Source organism: Bombyx mandarina, chromosome 23 (genome assembly GCF_030267445.1).
Source record: "Bombyx mandarina strain Sakado chromosome 23, ASM3026744v2".
Taxonomy (NCBI): Eukaryota; Metazoa; Arthropoda; class Insecta; order Lepidoptera; family Bombycidae; genus Bombyx; species Bombyx mandarina.
Window position 1 is genome coordinate 13,370,952 of NC_143229.1, and position 20,592 is coordinate 13,391,543.

A 20,592-nucleotide genomic window follows, 5' to 3' on the forward strand; every position below is an offset into this window, starting at 1 on the left:
ACGATATCTATGGCTTCAGCGGTATCCTGAGGGGACGAGGTAGAGTCCGGGCTAAACGGGAGCGATAGCGGATCGAGCGTGTGCCAACCCACCACAGTCCTCATTACTGGAAGTTGGAATCCCGCAGGCGGGTACCAATTTTTCTAATGAAGTACGTACTTAAAAAATGTTTACGATTGACTTCCACGGTGAGAAAATAACACCGTGTAATAAAAATCAAACCCGAAAAATTATAATTTGTGTAATGACTGATCGTGCGAACTTTTCCGTCCGCACGGGTAGGTACCACCACCCTGCCTATTTCTGCCGTGAAGCAGTAATGCGTTTCGGTTTGAAGGGTGGGGCAGCGGTTGTAACTATACTGAGACCTTAGAACTTATATCTTATTTCAAGGCGGATGGCGGCATTTAAGTTGTAGATGTCTATGGGCTGTGGTAACCACTTAACACCAGGCTGGCTGTGAGTTCGTCCACCCACATATGCAATAAATAAATAAAGTAAATAAAAAGGTATCTTATTTTAAGATTTAGTTGTAAGACCTCTTAAAATTACGGTTTAGCGGCCTAAGGAATGGTTTGGGGGTAAATTCCACCACGTGTGTAGACACTTCTACCGACACCACGACCACCCCTAGATCGGCCACGGGCTTCAGCATGTTGACTGGAAAAAAATAAGTATAAATTAGTTCATCCTAGAAGTAGGCTATAAGAACGGCCCACTAATTAACTTAAAACATTCTTCTTTGGACTATTGTTGCCACTCTTTCTTTAAAACAGCCATTAGTGTGTATAAAGAGTGTCTCCGTATCTTTTTGGCTGTATCTGATTTGGCTGAATGGGTGACACCTGCGTCTTTCCAGGTGGAAAAATGGAACTACAGAACCAATGAAGTAGGAAACCTATATATAGTCGGATTTTTAATTAGACGAAGCCAGCTGACAGTAGCTAATGTCACTTTGTGAAATAATGTTGCTATATTTAAAGTAATAGTGATGCGTTCAGTTCTCGTTCAATCACATAAATGAACAATGAGTGTGAAGAGTTACTCATTAATTTCAAACTATAAAAGAATATTATTTATATTTTACAATAAAATTGTATTAAAGTGATCCAATATAATAATATGTTACTAGTAGTATGTAACTACAATCAGTTTTTTTTTATTTTCATTACCTATGTACCTATAATTGTTATATTTTATACATCTATAGTTTCAACTATATGATGCATTGGAAATAGGACAGTCTTACAAGCTTCCTCGCAATGTTTTTCTTAATGTTTAAAACACTCGGTATTCAGTACAGGTAGATACCATAGGAACATAATGTTTCGTCGAAAACTCGTTGGTATGTACAAAGCACGGCTAAAATTCGAACCCCGTGCCCGATATCGGCAGTTCGGCACACTAACTATTCACTAGACAATCGAGGCAATTTCATTAATTCAGGAGTTTTTTCAATCGTTCACTTTGTCACAACACTATTTTTATTTCATCAAAAACTGACAACACAGTAAACGTCAGTTTACTTCGTCTAATAGTAGGTCTATAGTCGGATTTTTTAATATTCTTTTATAGTTTGAAATTAATGAGTAACTCTTCACACTCATTGTTCATTTATGTGATTGAACGAGAACTGAACGCATCACTATTACTTTAAATATAGCAACATTATTTCACAAAGTGACATTAGCTACTGTCAGCTGGCTTCGTCTAATTAAAAATCCGACTATATGTACAGAACACATTCACATTTGACACATCCAAACAAATAGTGTTCTGTCATAGTGTTCTGTGCATCCAAACTTCACAATCTTTGAGTTTGAGTTATTATTCTCTGGCTAAAGCCATTAAAGCAGTGGGCTAAAGTAATAAATAAAATTATAGTTCATACACGATATGCGTATTAAAAAAAATCGACACTTCTAACAACTTATGTCTTCAGTTTTTAATGTTGAAATAGTTCTAAAATAAAAAAGATCGAAAAGACATAGTGAGTTGTGAACCCAAAAATTGATGTTTTCGTTTGTGACTTTTTTATCACAAAAACTACAACCAAAGTAATCGGAATAAAATTAATCACAACGTACTAAGAAAATATTGTACAGACAATGGCGACGACGTCTCGTGTACCTATATCACAAATTTTACGCAACAAAGATGACACCGAAGAAGACGATGAGCCCAAGAAGAAATCTAGGGAAGACTGGAGAAAAGCTAAAGAGTTAGAGGAGGCCAGAAAAGCTGGAACAGCACCAGCCGCTGTTGATGAAACAGGTTTGTCGATTTTGACCTTATCCTATCCATGATTTCAATTATTTGTAAACAAGATAAAATTATCTATAGTGCTAATGTAAGCCTATAGGTTATTGCTGACGTCTTTTATCAAAAGGTGTGCAGTATTTTCAGGTGACTTCCACTTTATAAGAAATTAGGATTAGTATACGAGTTCTCCCAATAATGCTGAACTTATACTCACACTTAACACAATGGCACTAATTGGTAGAAATCAACTCTGATGTTATGAAGTTGAAAAGGTTATAATCTAAAACACTTCCTCAAAACATGGTATGACTTCCAAAGTAAAAGTGTGAACTAAAATCTTCACTTTGATTTTGTACAATAATCATTAATTATGAAACTTTGTCTTTATAGTTTATATAATTTTTTCACAAAGACTAGATGATTTGTAGTCTCAACTGAAGAGATGTCTCATGCAGATGTCCACTGTATAATAATTCAAAATTCTATACAATGATAATTATGTAAGTTCATTAATCATTAAAAAATACTGCACATTGAAAGATGATCTATTTCGATAGCTATTATACATTAGTATAGTATTAATTTTTCAATTATACAATCATGTAAAAAAAAGAAAAAAATAGAAATTATGACAAAATATCAATATTATTTAAAAAAGATGTCACAATATTACTTGTAATTCAAGTTTATCATACAAATATTTCCATTTCTAGGCAAAGACATAAATCCTCATATACCTCAGTATATTGCATCTGCTCCATGGTACTATGGGACTTCGGGACCTACTCTAAAACATCAGCGGCCTCAGGAGGACAGAGAGGGACAGTTCACAAAGCTCGATAAATATTACAATAAAGGAGTTGATGTGGTAAGCTTTTTCAAATTAATAACTTAAAAACAGATCTAAGCTATATTATTTTTTGGCTACTTCAAAAAAAATCATGTTACACAGTAAAAACAGGTAGACAATAAGCACAAGAATACTCTAAAATTTAATCATTACATGTAATAAAACAGTAAAATTAGATGTGCCTTTAATATAAATAATAAAAACAGAAAAGGGGGTAACATAAGAAGACTGTAAGAAAAGATAAACCAATGGTGATTCTGCTCTAACTTAATTTGTGACTACTAATAAAGCCCACATCTAAAAGTACAGTAACTGGAGTAGAAGTAGATCTTGGGAGGTCCAAAGTATATAAACTCAATAATAACAAAAAAAAGATGAAATAAATTTGCAATGTGTGTTCTTATTTTTAATGCATTATTTCAGACAAAAGTAGCAACAAAATTCAGGAAAGGAGCATGTGAAAACTGTGGTGCGATGACACACAAGAAGAAGGATTGCTTGGAGAGACCTAGAAAAGTATGTAATGCTATTATCGTTAATACTACTTGAGAATGTTTTGAGAGATCAGAGATTTGTTTGAGCTGAAAGATTTAACATGGTTTTTTAATTTGCTATTATAGGCATTAGCATTGAACCTGTCTTGGTCTTCAACTTTCTTGGACATCATATAAGTTGCAGGGGCAGTGAATCCACTGTCTATTGCTTAATACTCTTTCCATCTACTAATCTGAGATGATGAGTAAACAATTTCAGCCATTTTGAGCCACTGTTACACCTCATAATCTGTTGATAAATATCAACGCACATTAGTAGACATGAGCTCCAGTGACCACTTAGCACCAGGTGGGCTGTGAGATTGTTCCTTAGAAATATCTTAGCCATAAAAAATAATGTTATGACTAATTATTAAGAACATAGCGTTAATAATATGTTAGATTCATAGTACCGTAATATCTATAATATTTTCAGATAGGTGCAAAATTCACTAATGCAGGAATTGCGGCTGACGAGTTTGCTCAACCTGACTTGAACCTCAGCTATGACGGAAAGAGAGACAGGTGGAATGGATATGATCCAGAGCAGCACAAAGCAATCATTGAGGAGTACCAGAAGGTAGAGGAAGCTAAACGAGAACTAAGAGCAAAGAAATTGGAGATAGGTAATGGTTTAAATAAATTTTGATAAATTAAAGATAAATAAAGACATTTTGACACAATTGATCATAAAATTGTTGGTTACTTAAAATACAAATGTTGTGACATGCCAGAATCCCTGAATGTTCAAAAATAAATAAAATCATACAATATTACAATTAAATTGGAATGTGAGTAAAAAAAAACATTAACTTATAATAAAAAAAATCTTATAATATTCATCATATATATTTACAGATCCAACAGCTAAAGATGAAGACGATAAGGAGGAGGAAGACGAAGACAAATATGTGGATGAAGTGGACATGCCCGGCACAAAGGTAACATTGCACTAAATTATCATTTCTTTTCTTATATATAGGTGAATCATTCACCAATAAAAAAAAAACGTTGGGGAGAAGAGACTGATAAACATACTTATATACTTTAAAATATATACACATACATATAAACACAGAGCAAATGTACTTGTAGTATGTCTAATGTAGAGGTGTTAGCAACTACACCGTCGAGTCAGTCTATATCCGAGTGACTAATAATTAAGTCTACTGCTAGAGATCCTAGTGGGTCTCAGCCCCTTTACTAATATCAGCGACATTGTCGATCAGGTGGATTCGAAGCAGCGCATCACAGTTCGTAACCTGCGTATCCGGGAGGACACAGCCAAGTACCTGCGGAATCTGGACCCCAATTCCGCCTACTACGACCCCAAGACTCGCTCTATGAGAGACAACCCTACTCCTAACGTACCCGAGTAAGCTTGACTTTTCAATTTTGCCCCCAAGATATGAAATGAGTGTAACATATCACTAAAATCTATAATTAATCTGTATTTATATATATTTAAATGTACATTGTCTTCTAGATCACAAATAATTTAATCTGATTCATAAAATGGAACGCTCATTCTCATTTAGAGATGTTACGTTGTTTTTAACTGACCAACAAAGAAGTGGAGGGTTTCCTTAGACCCCAAACATGCATCCACTTGAGCGTGGCCTCATGTTTTTGTGGTAATCATAACAGTGTCATTTATTGGACCACAATATCTGTTTTAACATATTAAAATTGACAGTTGATATTGACATATTATCTGGTGCAAGATTAAAGTTGAAATATCATTCCCGTCTTCAATTGTCATTAATTGGTAAAAAAATTTGGCGGTAATTGGTTTTTGTAAACTTTTTTTATTTTGCTTACATTTTTCTTACTTACTTATTAATTACACGATGATTATTCTTTCAACGTGGAAGTCAATCGTGAACATTTGTTAAGTACGTGTTTCATTAGAAAAATTGATACCCGCCTGCGGGATTCGAACACCGGTACATCGCTCAACACGAATGCACCGGACGTCTTATCCTTTAGGCCTCGACGTCTTGCTAATGACGATCATGTAATCACATGAGACAGGAAAGCCGTCCCAGGACTATACAACCAAGGTTTTGGGCCGTCTCGGGGTTAATGAACATATTGCGTGATAACGAGATGCGGATAACGACAGGTCTGAGTACGGCGGCGAGAACAGCGTCCGCGTGTCTGGGGACACGGCGCAGCACGCGGCGGCGCAGCTGTTCGCGTGGGAGGCGCGCGCGCACGGCCTCGACCTGCACCTGCTGGCCGAGCCCACCAAGCTGCAGATGCTGCAGGCGCACTACAAGCGCGACCAGCAGCGATACAAGTCGCAGGTGGGCCCGCATTCTTGGTTCATCTTACAAAAAATATTAGGTGGTAGGACCTCTTGTGAGTCCGCGCGGGTAGGTACCACCAACCTGCCTATTTCTGCCGTGTAGCAGTAATGCGTTTCGGTTTGAAGGGTGGGGCAGCCGTTGTACCTATACTTGAGACATTAGAACTTATATCTCAAGGTGAGTGGCGCATTTGCGTTGTAGATGTCTATGGGCTCCAGTAACCACTTAACACCAGGTGGGCTGTGAGCTTGTCCACCCATCTAAGCAATAAAAAAATAAAAAACACTTCCGGCCTCACATAATAATTATTTACGAACTAGTTAAGGTACACCCTAATGATTAGGCAATATATAGAACTTATTATTGTCTTATAATATAATTAGTAATTTCATAATCAAGTAAATATAATAGTTGATTCATATTTTTTTATACTTATAATATTTTGGCTTCTTCCGCTTGACAGCTTCCGGCGTAATAAACCTTTAATGTTATTTATGTTATATAATTCGATATTATTAAATAATAATTGTACGTAAATAATCAGCAGAATATAGGTAGGAAAAAAAGAAAAAAAAAGTTGAGAGCTTGTTGGTGACCTCCATGAGGGAGGACTGCATTACTGCATATTTTTATCTGTGTGTACTAAAATTATGTATAACATACAATTCAAGAAGTGGCCCATTGCCAGGAAGACAATCCTCGGGAACATGGGCGACCTAACAAATACTTCTGCATAATATACTCTGACAAGTGCGTCCGACTAAAGAGATACACTTCAAAGGCTACAATTAAAACCGAATTGCCTTGGTTTCAGGTGAAACAATCGATTCTGGAAAAGTATGGAGGTGAGGAGCACCTCCAGTCTGTACCCAGGGAGCTGCTGCTGGCCCAGACCGAAGTGTTCACTCGCTACAATAGGGACGGCACGCTCGTCAGCGGGGCAGAGAAGCAACTTGCCAAGTGAGCTATGTCACCGAACGTTTCTGGGATAACTGCTCAGCAGACGGGTCTTTGTTTTTTTTTATTGCCCTTGTAGGCAGACGAGCATACGGCCCACCTGACGGTGACTGGTTACCGTCGCCCATCGACTCCAGCAATGCCAGGGGTAGAGCCAAGCCGCTGCCTACCGCTTAATACTCTCCACAAGCCTCAATTGAAGAAGGACATGTCATAGCGATCGGAAAACACTGTGGAGGAGAGCTCATTCCATAGCCGGATGGTACGTGGCAAAAAAGACCTCTGGAAATGCACTGTCGATGATCGCAGCGGTTCCAGATAATATGGATGAACTCTGCTCCGATGGCGGGAGGTACGATGATAAAAAGGAGATGAGGGGATCATCTCAAACACTTCCTCAGAGCACTCTCCGTGAAACATACGATACAAAATACAGCAGGAACCAAAGTCCCTCCGCAGACCCAGAGGTTCCAGAGGAAAGGTTGGGGAGCGCGCCCCCGCAGTGTAACATGCTTCGCACCTGAATGGGAATAATTTGCTAAGGGGGCTTGCAATAAGGGATGAGGAGAACAAGACTCTGGAGCGAAAATTGGGAAGACCTATGCTCAGCAGTGGACGATTGATGATAATAACCACAAACGAGGTGACAAACTCAGAGCCTGTATGGCCATAGACACGACAGACAAGTTATCAATACCGCTCGTACGAATCTTGGTATAGCCTGGAGTCGCCCATAGACAACTCGGCTTGGGTCCATTGCACAAAATGTTAATTCCTGTCCTTGTGAACGATAATTTCAGATCAATAATTTCTAACTGCTTTCTATTGAGCTTCAAATCGCTTCACCTGTGCCGAAACGTGGTGTCAAACTCCAGCATGAGAAGTCCCTAAGCAAATGTCAGACTAAAATACAGATTATTTTTATTAGGAGTAAATATGAAGAGGATGCTCTAATAAACAACCACACCACAGTCTGGGGCTCGTACTGGCGCGACGGCCAGTGGGGCTACAAGTGCTGTCACTCCTTCATAAAGGTAATGAGCGTATCTCTAGGCCAGATTCTCTTTTACATTTTTTTTATTTATTCCTTAGATGGGTGAACGATCGTGAGATCCACCACTATTAGTGATGGAATTTAAAACAAAAATTATAAATTATTATGAATGTTATTTTTTACTAGTGGTAGGACCTCTTGTGAGTCCGCACGGGTAGATACCACTACCCTGCCTATTTCTGCCGTGAAGCAGTAATGCGTTTCAGTTTGAAGGGCGGGGCGGCCGATGAAACTATACTGAGACCTTAGAACTTAAATCTCAATGTGGGTGGCGCATTTACATTGTATATGTCTATGGGCTCCAGTAACCACTTAACATCAGGTCGCCTGTGAGTTCGTTCATCAATCTAAGCAATAAAAAAAATAAAAAAACTACTGCTTCAGAAGTTACTACGTGAAGTTCGAACCGATATACAGTCTTTTAATTTTCGTAACTACAAACTAGCGTTGTTATTGTCAATACAATGTTTTGAATTTTATTTTCAGATGTCATACTGCGTTGGAGAAGCAGGAAAGACTGTCGTACTGCCCGTGTCGGATGACAAGAAATTGTCGACCAGCACCGATGGAATTAAACAAAAAGAGAAAAAACAAAAAGACAAAGGTAGACATTTTTATTTATTAAGAACGTGCTTATAGCTTTTAATTGGTCACTTTAAGATGTAGAGGACGTTAACACAAATGAAAATTAACCACTTACTGAGGCAAATAAGAAACAACATTATCTTACTAAGTTCGGTTTCTTGTGTTGTAGTAAATCTGTAAAGCTTGAATATTTATTGGGGGCTGTAATGAATTGGATACTTTAAAGCTTATTCATGTTCAATGTATGAAAATATAATTTGTAGAAGAAGACAGTTCATCGTCGTCGTCAAGTTCGTCAGAAAGCAGTTCATCCGATTCGGAACAAGATAAGAGATCGAAAACGGAAAAGACAAGTAAAAAGAAAAAAGACAAGAAGAAAATTAAGAAGAAGAAGAGGAAGAACGTTAAGAAAGAGAAGAAAACGGAGGATAAACTGAAAAAGGTAGCGTCATTTTACAGATTACAATATGCAGGTGGTCAGACACTATTACATTCCTAGTTGTTGTCTTAGGAACAGATAGTTAGATATGTTGGAAGCCCGCGTAGGGTAAAAAAAATCCCTCATTCTGTTCATTTCTACCTCGATACAGAGTTGGCAGGATGGCTCAACTTAATTATCAATGAGATTGCAATTTTTAACCTTTTACTCATGCCTTTTTAAAAAAAAATATTTTTATTTATTACTTTAATCTTAATTTTTCCTGAAAACTGTAATTTTTATGCGATTGTGGTTTGTTCAGATGTCCTTGAACGTTTCATAGAAAAAACAGATATAACGTCTAATTTAACAATCTTGTTGAAATAATTAAATAGAATCTAAATTGATGTATCTATAGTGATTGAGTAGTCGCGGCCTAATTTGTCCGCTTCGAACTGTGTGCAGGAGGTTGCCCAAATCGGAATGTCTTAATGAAAACGACAACAGTCAATCCTTTGGAAATATATAAATATATAATCTATAAAAAAATTTGTTCGTGACTAGTCATGTTCTGGAGTCTGGAATGACTACCATATGAGCAGATCTAGGAAGTTAATATTTATTGTCACAGTACACATATTCGATCGTACAACTAAAGAAATTTTATTAAAACAATTTAACAATTTTATCATGTTAACAATTTAACAAATTAACGATGCGAATGTTTGCGTTTATGAATAGGCTTTGGAAATGGAAGAAAGACAACAGAAACACGCTGAATATCTCCTTTCGATCGACGAGCGGAAACGTGGATATAATAGTATGGTAGAAGTCAAGGAGCCAACAGAGGATGAAATGGAAGCCTACAGAATGAAGAGGAAACGCGATGAAGATCCCATGAGTCAGTTTTTATAAAGAAATGTTAATATCTATGTAAATAAACCACATTGCAAGAAGATATTGTTTTTGTTTTCTAGGCACTATAAGCTACATAAGTTGTCTCGTAATATAAAGGAACCGCTAAACGAGGCTGTACGAATTTGTATCTGTTGCATTATTGTCGAAAACCTAAGAACGGAGAGTGTTGCCATGTTGCCAAATTACGGTAACGACTGAGACGTGTAGACTTTTAATTGACTTTATAAAATGACCTAACATTATGTGAAGGGTAACAACGGAGAGGGTTTTTGTCGGAGTTTCTGCGCAGTCAAATCAGGAATAGGAGAATTCGGAAGGCAGGCGTACCGAAAGGCGTGGTGCGGGTATTTCATAAAACGAACTCACGAAATGATTATGGTCGTGATAATTTGCTGCATACGGATAGCACGGGACCAATCATTTAACGATCTTAGGATGCCTATTTCTAGTAATCGAAGTATGTAGTAGTACATGTTAACGATACTAAAATGTAAATTTAAGCGAATTGATAATTAATTATTGTGAAAGATTTATCACTGGCTTCATTTTACTCAATAGGTAGATAATCTCACTACACAATATATGTCTTACATTTCTGTTATAAAATCATAATCATCATCCGATTTTTTTTTATCATTTTGATTAATAGTAAATACTAATCACTTTTAGAAGAGGCTAGAAGTGGCTCTTTACCTTATTTCTTTCATTATATTCAATGACAATCACATTTAAAGACGAAACTCAACCTATCACTCACATATTTTTTTATGTATGTTTGCCAGCGTTATTAAATTATAAAAGAAAAAGTCTCAGTAAATGACCACCATTTTACTGAGATTATATTTCATTTTATTTCGTTTCGTTTCATTTCATTTCGTGCCGTGTTTTATATTAATCAACTTCATTTCATTTTCTAATATGTATAATTTGTCATATAAAAAAGTTTTCATTAAAATTAAAATAAGACTTGACCTAAAGGCTTAAGTTACCAAGTCATAACATCCCTTAAAAAAATGTTTAATTGACTTCAAAAAGAGTAAATGTCAGTTTTGTCATTCTTCGTTTCCTTTATTTAGTGGGCCGTTCTTAGAGAAAATCTGATTCAACAATAAATAATTCGAAATGATGGCTGAGGATGCAACAGCCGAAGCTACCAGACGTCTCAACGTTAAGAAACAAACGTTGGATGACGCGTACGCGGCGCCGGCGAATTTCTTAGAAATTGACGTTCTTAATCCAGTGACCACTATGGGTGTTGGTAAAAAACGCTACACGGATTACGAAGTTCGTATGAGGGTAAGCGGACCATTATTCGTTAATTAAATTAATAGGAACGGTCGTGATGTGCTCCGAAGGTCTCAGTGTCGGACAGAAACTCACGGACGTTGACCTTTAGCCTATCGTTAGTTGATTAAAGAGAAAAAAATTAGTGAATTGTTTGTTATGTGTGAATAATACATTCTCGAATGTGACTAGCAATAATCGTGTTATCTGTTTTTGACTGCTACAGTGGGCGTCATTGATATGTGTTTAATGACAAAACATTCATATTGAATTTATGATCTAAAATATAATTGAAGATATCAAGGAAAATGAGATAAAACTTTATCTATTTACAAAAATAATAACGAACAAAACAAAAAGAACCTTTTAAAAATATTTCATTTGATTGGAAACTTAAATAAAATTCATAGTAGAATTATGAGTAAAGTATTTTTTTCAAATAAAGAGAATTTATAACAAAATATAACTATAAAGTTGCATGACTAATTATGTTAAATTATATGATAATACCAATTTATAGTCTATGATATCCTGTAATTGCATTATAAATAAATTTAAAATGAATAGCTGTATTTTATATATAGAATAACAATGTAATGACCAACAATAGTAAAATAATTGATATATTTATGGAACCTGATGAATTGAAACAAAAATTTGAATATTAAAACTCCCTTTAACAGAAAACTACTTTTTCACACCAATTGACATTTGTGGAGCTTTTTTTATATCCGGTAAATCTATCAGTTTTGATGAGTAAACTAGCTGTATCCGTCCGCTTCGCTGGGCATTTAAAATTAACATTTCTCACCCCCACAAACATGCTCATCACGAACGCCTTGGTGTAAGGAGTCCAACACTCATATAAATATTAGCCTTTCCATTAAGTACATGTATTTTCTATCTGAATTTGGTTTCAAGTCAATCAGATGCATGGTTCAGTAGTTATAATAGAACATCCGTTTAAACCACTGTCGATTTATATATTAGTATAGATTAAATTTGGACTTTTAAATCAAATAAAAAGAGTGACAAAAACTACATTTTCACAATTCTTTTATTATGTTTAATTATAATACAAAATATACTTAAAATGTTTCCGGGTTATAGGTATTTTTTTTATTGCTTATATGGGTGGACGAGCTCTCAGCCCACCTGATGTTAAGTTGTTACTGGAGCCCATAGACATCTACAACATAAATGCGCCACCCACATTGAGATATAAGTTCTAAGGTCTCAAGTATGGCTTACAACAGCTGCTCCACACAAACCAAAACGCATTACTGCTTCACAGCAGAAATATTCAGGTTAGTGGTACCTACTCGCACAGACTCACAAGAAGTTTTACCACCAGTTTACATACTTATCTACATCAGTTTACATTATCAAAATTAAATAGAAAATTCCTTTTAAATTCAAATGTTACTGTAATAATACAGTAATAATATGTAACAATGTTTGTTCAATATTTATTAACTATATTATTAACTATACAACATGTTCGTTTTCCTGCTTCATATTTATAGCTAATATCTACCTTAAATGCAACTAATAACAAATAACACTACTGTCTATTTCTGTGTAGGAACTGTGCTCGCTATCTATTGACAGAATTCAGACCCACAGAACTGCAGTATAGACACATAGCCTATGGACTCTGATAATTGATTCAGTAATCAGCACAGCCTTTTGCCCGTCCAAGTTAATTGTGATATAGTTGGAATTTATTGAGCAAAAGATAGTTGTGCTCCAGTAGAACCAAATATTGAGATTTAGTAGTTTTTGTTCTAGACCCATGTTACTCATGATTGGCATTCATTCATAAATAATGATATGTTCCAGTGGGAGCTAATTTACAAGACATACATAAATCCAATCAATTATCAGAATAAAATGTATACTTCAGAAAAAGGTTGATTTCAATCTTGAATATTCGTCACTACTTGCAATTAATCTGTGATGCTATAGTTTTTTTTTTTTTTTTTTTTATTTTTGATGGATGGACGAGCTCACAGGCCACCTGGTGTTAAGTGGTTACTGGAGCCCATAGACATCTACAACGTAAATGCACCACCCACCTCGAGATATAAGTTCTAAGATCTCAGTATAGTTACAACGGCTACCCCACCCTTCGAACCGAAACGCATTACTGCTTCACGGCGGAAATAGGCGGGGTGGTGGTACCTACCCGTGCGGACTCCCAAGAGGTCCTACCACCAGTGATTACGCAAATTATAATTTTGCGGGTTTGATTTTTATTACACGATGTTATTCCTTCACCGTGGAAGTCAATCATGAACATCTGTTGAGTACGTATTTCATTAGAAAAATTGGTACCCGCCTGCGGGATTCGAACACCGGTGCATCGCTACATACGAATGCACCGGACGTCTTATCCTTTAGGCCACAACGACTTCAAAACAACATATATTAGTCACAATATAAGTCAACATATATTTATGTGAATACATAAAAAATACATATTTTAATATTGCGATTATAGAAGACATTTTTACATTAGAAGTGTCTATTGACTTCAATATACTCTTAAAACCAGTGTAAAAAAGAGTATATTTTATAGTTGTATTTAGTATTTGTCGGTTATACAGTATGCCGCAAATGATAGCAATAATGAGATGTGAGATGTGATTGAAAACTTTTTGTAAACTCTTGTATAAACATATTGTATAACATATATTCTATCATTCAAAACTGATCGCAAGGCTGCTTTGTGGAAGAAGCGGCAGGCTACCGGTATCTATTGTTGGGGCTGATAAATATTACGGTATAATTCTTAAAAAAAAAAAAAAACTATATTCATTGATATCTAATCGTATTTGTGCTTAAGGTTTTCTTGTAATGAATTTTTCTGCCTGATTGTGTGTATTATATGCGGCAATAAATACCTATAATACAATTTTTTTTTGTAAGGGAATTGTAAATGAGGAAGAGTGGGTGAGTAATCGGAGAATATCAACATATGCCATACGCGCGTCGTAGTGACATTAGTGACGCAATCTTCCTCTTGGCACCAGCCAGTCGCCTGAGAAGGAATTTTCCCCGATTCTGACTCAGTCCTTAGGGCTTCCTCCCGCGTACTCGTCGGTTGAACCACGAGTAAGAGATAAGAAAGCGTAGTCTAAACTATTATACTTCACATGGTTCTTGTAAGAAGACCACACTTTTCAACTCACGCTGGCTCTAACACAAGGGGTACCTGGTATCATTTAGGGAACGGTCTAGACCGGTTATGGATAGCCTGTCGGCTGAGAGGCCCGATAGTGGTAGTAAGGTGTAGGGAGAGATATATCTTCGGCGGTGTCGTTATTATTTAGTTAATAGGGAAGAAATTGAGGAAATCACATAGAAAAAAAAAAATAAAGGCTACAAGCTATGTACGTCTGTGATGCTCAATGTGAAATGGACTATCTGATATTCAACCAATATGCCCCAATAAAAATCTCGAATGCCTCGAGCCATGAAAAAAAAAAAACAATAAAAAGTTTTCGTTTTTCAGACAAACCTACCCGTTTTCAAAGTGAAAGATTCGAGCGTCAGACGGCGATATAGCGACTTCGAGTGGCTCAGGAATGAATTGGAGAGGGACAGCAAGGTCAGTGCACAATCAATGAGTCAACGAGCCGGTGACGACATGTGACGTGCTTCGAAATACATATGTGACGTCATTCGATACGTGTTCCAAGTATCTACGCGACAGAGATGCCACGCTACAAACACGAAGTTAGGAGAGTCTGTCTCTTTCTAACATTCAACACACCACGATAAGTCACACAATGTACATAAAACGTGCCCAACACATTACAATACTCTGTATACACATGTGACGTTTAGTTTGTGAATCGAATTACTAGAATAGATAATTATTGAATAGAATTACTAAATAGGGGACTGTCGCACGGAACGCGAATTTTATAAAATTTTGGATTTATTTATTTGACAGATAGAGTTGATGAGTAGGTCACCGTCTATTTGATGTTACGTGAATGACCCTATCCGTGTGACATGAAATCTAAATTTCAACTGCCCCACTTTTTAAACCGGAACGTATTCCAATAGGCAGGGCAGTGGTACCTATCCGTGCGAGAATAAGTGTAAATAGTCAAAAGTATCTTATCTATGTCGTATTATTTCATTCCGAAATGCGGCTGGATTTTCTTAAGTAGCCGTTTTGCTTGTAACCGCAGAAAGAATTCTGTTCTATAGATACTTTATTTCTCTGTCATCGACTGCATAATTAAATAACTATAATCTGCCTGTTTCCAAATTAATGCCTATTACCCTGCAATGCAGAATTTATAGAAATCGAAAGAGCACTCGGTGGTGGAAGCGGTCTCACACCGATGCAACAACGTGAGCATGACGGCCTTGAGGCTTGAGGTCACGTGGAAATAATTACACGAAGCTAGTTCTTTGTTACATCATTACTGTCCACTAATCCACAGTACTTTGCGTTTAGTCTCTATATCAAGAGTAGTAAGACACGTTTTTGAACAAAATTGAATATGCAATTATTTTGATATTTCCAGATAGTCGTACCTCCCTTGCCCGGGAAAGCTCTGAAGAGACAGTTGCCGTTCAGAGGGGATGATGGTATATTTGAGGAGGAATTTATAGAGGACCGCAGAAAAGGTATGAAGTTTTAGCAGTTGCAGCGTAATTTATCAATGTTATTAAGTTAATAAAGTCTGCATTAGTCTCTTATAAAGAATGGAAGGCTTTAGAGGAAGAGGGAGAGGAAGAAAAAATGGATTGATTGCTTGAAATACGATATTTGAAAGAGGGGATTGAACGAAGAAATGGTATATGATAGAGGAGTATGGAAGGAGAAAACATGTTGCACCAACCCCAGGTGACTGGGAGAGGGACAGGAGAATCACCATGATGTGTATCTTACGAAAAATCTGAGCGTTTGAGCTTCCGGTATATCCGATATCCGATAAGACTAAAGTTTGTACTTGAGAGGGACGGCATATTAGCGTAGTTCCAACACATCCTCGTCACTCAATGACGTTGTGGCGGGTAGCCATCATACAATACAAGATATTTGACAGACGCTTGAATCTCGCTTACGAGATTTTCAAGATCAGCTTACATATATACAAGTTCCGAACAACAACATTCGGACCGTCGGTCTACCGAGCAATACCACCCACTCGGTGGAAGATCTTCCCTTTCGTCTTTTAAGCCTCCCACAACGTCATGGCAGTGCGTCACGAAACGTCGTAATGTGACTGCATAACGCGTGCCTTCATCCGAGGCCAAAAATGAACTCCAAGCTTATCTATATCTTTAGTCCTAAACAACGATTAGACACAAGTGACGTCACGCGTCTATTGCGATTGGTGAACCTGTCAGGAACGTGATCGAAACAACATTTTTAGTTAGCTCTAAAGCCCAGCTCGACCGCAGGGTGCTTTGTTTATTGCATAGATGCGTGGATGAGCTCACAGCCCACCTGGTGTTAAGTGGTTACCGGAGCCCGTAGACAGACATCTACAACGTAAATGCGCCACCCACCTTGAGATATAAGTTCTAAGGTCTCAGTATAGTTACAACGGCTGCCCTGCCCTTCAAACCGAAACAAATGCATTACTGCTCCACGGCAGAAATGGGCTCCTTTTTTTACCATGCTGATAGCCTTGAGAGGCTATTTCAGCGTAACCTTAACTAGTAGGTGAGCTCATGGGGCTCAAACCTGACGACGTGGCTAACACGAAGTCTAGCAAGAGCTGCGCTTCGCAGAATCTACCACCGGATCGGAAACACGACCCCTAGAAAAGATCCGGCAAGAAACTCAGTGGGCTGTGTCTGAGTATAGGCTCCAATCGACGAAGTATTAACCGTGTATTAATCGTTTTGTTTCTCATTCGAGGTCTGGAAGTGTTTATCAATAAGATAGCCGGACACCCGCTGGCGCAGAACGAGCGCTGCCTCCACATGTTCCTGCAGGAGCCCACTATCGACAGGAGCTACGTGCCCGGCAAGATCAGGAACACATAACTGTACACGCCGCGCCGTCACCAGAACAGAGGCTTTGCAGCAGTCCTCGCGCCCCACCGACATCGGGGAGTCGCACGCTGGTGTGATTCAAGATCGCTATGCAGTACGGAGGTGGACTGGAATCATCATCGGGACTACGGAGCAGCTGTGACGGAGGCTGCGGGTTCAGATCGAAGGTGGTGTGCATGTGAAGTTGGCTAATGTTTTTGGAATGATGCGAGCAATGTGATGCTCTGGTACAGAGGTCCTCAAACTTTTTTTAATTAGTGACGGATTAACGTACTCTTTATAGATTCGCGAAACTCTTGCATACAACATTTTTGTTGGTTGTAACAAACATGGGTACAGGTGAATTGATATTTAGTAAACATCTCTTGTGAGTCCGCACGGGTAGGTACCAACGCCCTGCCTATTTCTGCCGTGAAGCAGTAATGCGTTTCGGTTTGAAGGGCGGGGCAGCCGTTGTAACTATACTGAGACCTTAAAACTCATATCTCAAGGTGGGTGGCGGCATTTACGTTGTAGATGTCTATGGGCTCCGGCAACGACCTAACACCAGGTGGGCTGTGATCTCGTCCACCCATCTATGCAATAAAAAAGGGGTCACCTTTAAAAAAATAATCGTATTTTTTAATTTTGCGTCACACTTGAAACTGGGGCTTTGACACACCATTATATCGCGATATTGTGTTTGAGAACCGCTGTTCTAGTAGCATGGGTCATTGCCAGCCACAAAAACAAAGTCGCTTCACAAAATCGACCACCTCCTCCCACCCTGGACGCTCAACTAGACCAAGCAGTTGAATTAGTTGCCCGTGAATCATACGCTGTGACCTACTTCACATCCGGATCTGAGAATGTAGTTTCCCAACAAATATTTTTTCAAGTTATGATTGTGGAAAAGTGATTGAATGAAACCCGATGTCGTTCAGAGGACTGCTCTAAAGCTAAACTGGATGCTATTGCAAATTTGTTCACGTTAAATTGTTACATTAGATTTTTAAAGAAACAAATCGTCTTTTCGCATTAAAATTGTACAATTTCCTAAAATATTCGAAATTGAGTTAATATGCGGAATCATTTGGTATCATCACCAGTATTTTTCTCATAAATACTGTCAAAAGAGGGTAGTTTAGTTTTTTTTTTTTTTTTTGCTTATGTTTTGACTACTGTTAACATAATTTTATCTTACTTTAATAGACAGATAATGTAACTGGTAAAAAATAAAAAGTAAATGATGCAAAGATGATTAACATTAAAAAAATCACATGTTAAACCTTTAAAACATTCTCCTGTAAAATTTGTAAGTTTTGAGATTATACAGTTTTAATGCGAGAAGACGAAATATGATAGCGACACAATTTGCAATAAACATTCAAATGTAATAAAAAAATAATAAAAAAATACAAGACAAAAGATAAATAGCACAGCATTCCCGAGGAGAGTATAATATATTTTTTAATGAGAATTCCTTTTGAAAGAACGAACTTGTTTACCGCAAGCCGTTGTTTTGAGACGATTTTTGTTTCATAAAATGGCGTTTATAATTGTTTGGATTACAAATAAGTATTTTATTTACGCACGGATAAAAATTAAAAATAATCTTTAAATTATTAAAACGGAATTGTTTTTAAGCAATAATTATTCTTATTATTATTATTGGAAGTTTAGTTTTATAATTCAATGCCTATCAATGAATCGATTTCATTAGCGTTTATTAGATTATTGATATAATATTTAATGTTAAATCTCATTACTGTAATGTTCTATTTGATGATGTACAGTTAATCTGGGTAATTTTGATTCGATCTGGTAACATTCTTTTGTAATTCAGCAATTCGATTCATTTAAGTTTATTGTTCACGGAGTTACAGGTTTGAGATTTGCCATGTACGTCTTAGGATAATAATAAAAAAAATACATTTGTTAATTATTTATTAGAAATAAAATGGAGTTTTGTAATGTTGCTAACATAAAAATACAATATAGTCGAATTATCATGACTACTTTATTTTTGTAATTGAAATTCATGTGCTCTATTTGCTAAGTTCCATCAAAATTACACAGAATAACTATAGATTAAGCAATTTATTTGTGTTTTTCATTTTATTGTATGTCAGTTTGATATTATGTGAAAGACAACATTGGAATTAAAAGTTTCATTACATTCGAGGCGTATTTAATTAATAAAATACACAATCATCGCCATGAAGCATTCTGCAAAATGACGTGTTTTACGAAGTAGCTTCAGTACAGTCGGCTGCAAAAGTGCACCGAAATGATTAATTTATACTAAAAATTGTATAGACAAAATTAACGCCATCTACACAACAATGTAGGAACAAAATATCTTAAACAGTAGTTGTGACTAAACTACCTGATTCTTACCTACATATGTAGTGAGCAAAGCCACAATTTACAATCAAACTAGTTTATTTTTACAAATTTGAGCTCGAGTGTTCAAAGGAATATGGAATTGTCCATGCTATTTGACGGCTGTCCTTACAAACTTGTACACGCGCGCCAAACAATTACAATTTATACTGTATAGTCTAATCCGAAGAGGCTTCTATAAAATGATTGGGCGAACAATTAGAATAGTATAACCCCACTACAGTGCTTGAAACAGAGCTATACGAATCAACACTTTCCTTGTCCAAACATCGTGAGCAGTTTGGGAAACGTGTGATGAAATAAAAAACATCACCTTAAAGCCAATAAAAAGACTATTCTTTGCTTTTAAATTGAATAACATAGATTGGTGCGAAATATTTTGTTTGTTTAGTAAAGTCGTATCTTCGAAGGAGCGCTCTTGAATTTTAACAAATAAATGTTTCTAGTTAAAGTTAAACCTGCCGATCGTTCGAACTCATTGACCGGTAATATGAAAAATTATCGATTTTATTATTCAATGTTCACTATTGAAAAAAATTTAGAAATAAATAATTTAAAAGAAAATTTTATATATTAGAATATGCCTAAGAATTGTATAGTAGGTACCATTTTACAATACTGTTATAGTAACCGGCAAACTTCTTGAGCAAATGACCTTGACTGCGCAGAACCGAATTTTAGATCACTTTGGTGGTGAGGGTGAGGCGCGACGGCAGGGGAAATCGTATCGAGCGCGTTATTGGTAGATCAGTCGAACCTTGCGTCCCGCACCGCGCCCTCTTTCCGCTTGCTCCCAACAGTACGCTTGTGTACAGTAAAAAGTCTGTCGTTATTAATTGGTACGTTATTTGTTATAATTGCTTGTTGATTTTGTTGCCATTGCTATATGTTGAGTGTTTGTTGATTTTTTATAAAAAATACACTATGCCGCGACAAACTGGTGTAGTATTCAAAAGAAAGGGTAGAAAAATTGTGTACGACCTATATTGCTTCATTATAAAACA

The 20,592-nt window shown here is 36.8% G+C and overlaps 2 protein-coding genes across 2 annotated transcripts; both read left to right on the forward strand.

The window, feature by feature from the left end:
* Positions 1–1,501: 1,501 nt before the first annotated feature.
* Positions 1,502–9,931, forward strand: Slu7 (Pre-mRNA-splicing factor Slu7). The gene is made up of 12 exons (XM_028186411.2): positions 1,502–2,274; positions 2,976–3,130; positions 3,536–3,628; positions 4,082–4,271; positions 4,504–4,586; positions 4,875–5,020; positions 5,771–5,954; positions 6,772–6,917; positions 7,843–7,948; positions 8,455–8,572; positions 8,817–8,995; positions 9,713–9,931. The coding sequence occupies exons 1-12, from the start codon at positions 2,109–2,111 to the stop codon at positions 9,884–9,886; spliced, it is 1,740 nt and encodes a 579-aa protein (XP_028042212.2). The 5' UTR covers positions 1,502–2,108; the 3' UTR covers positions 9,887–9,931.
* A 977-nt stretch (positions 9,932–10,908) lies between these two features.
* On the forward strand, positions 10,909–19,361 carry Snx3 (sorting nexin 3). Its single transcript, XM_028186405.2, has 4 exons — positions 10,909–11,185; positions 14,691–14,786; positions 15,721–15,823; positions 17,067–19,361. Exons 1-4 carry the CDS (start codon positions 11,012–11,014, stop codon positions 17,192–17,194), a joined length of 501 nt encoding a protein of 166 aa, XP_028042206.1. The 5' UTR covers positions 10,909–11,011; the 3' UTR covers positions 17,195–19,361.
* Positions 19,362–20,592: the final 1,231 nt, after the last annotated feature.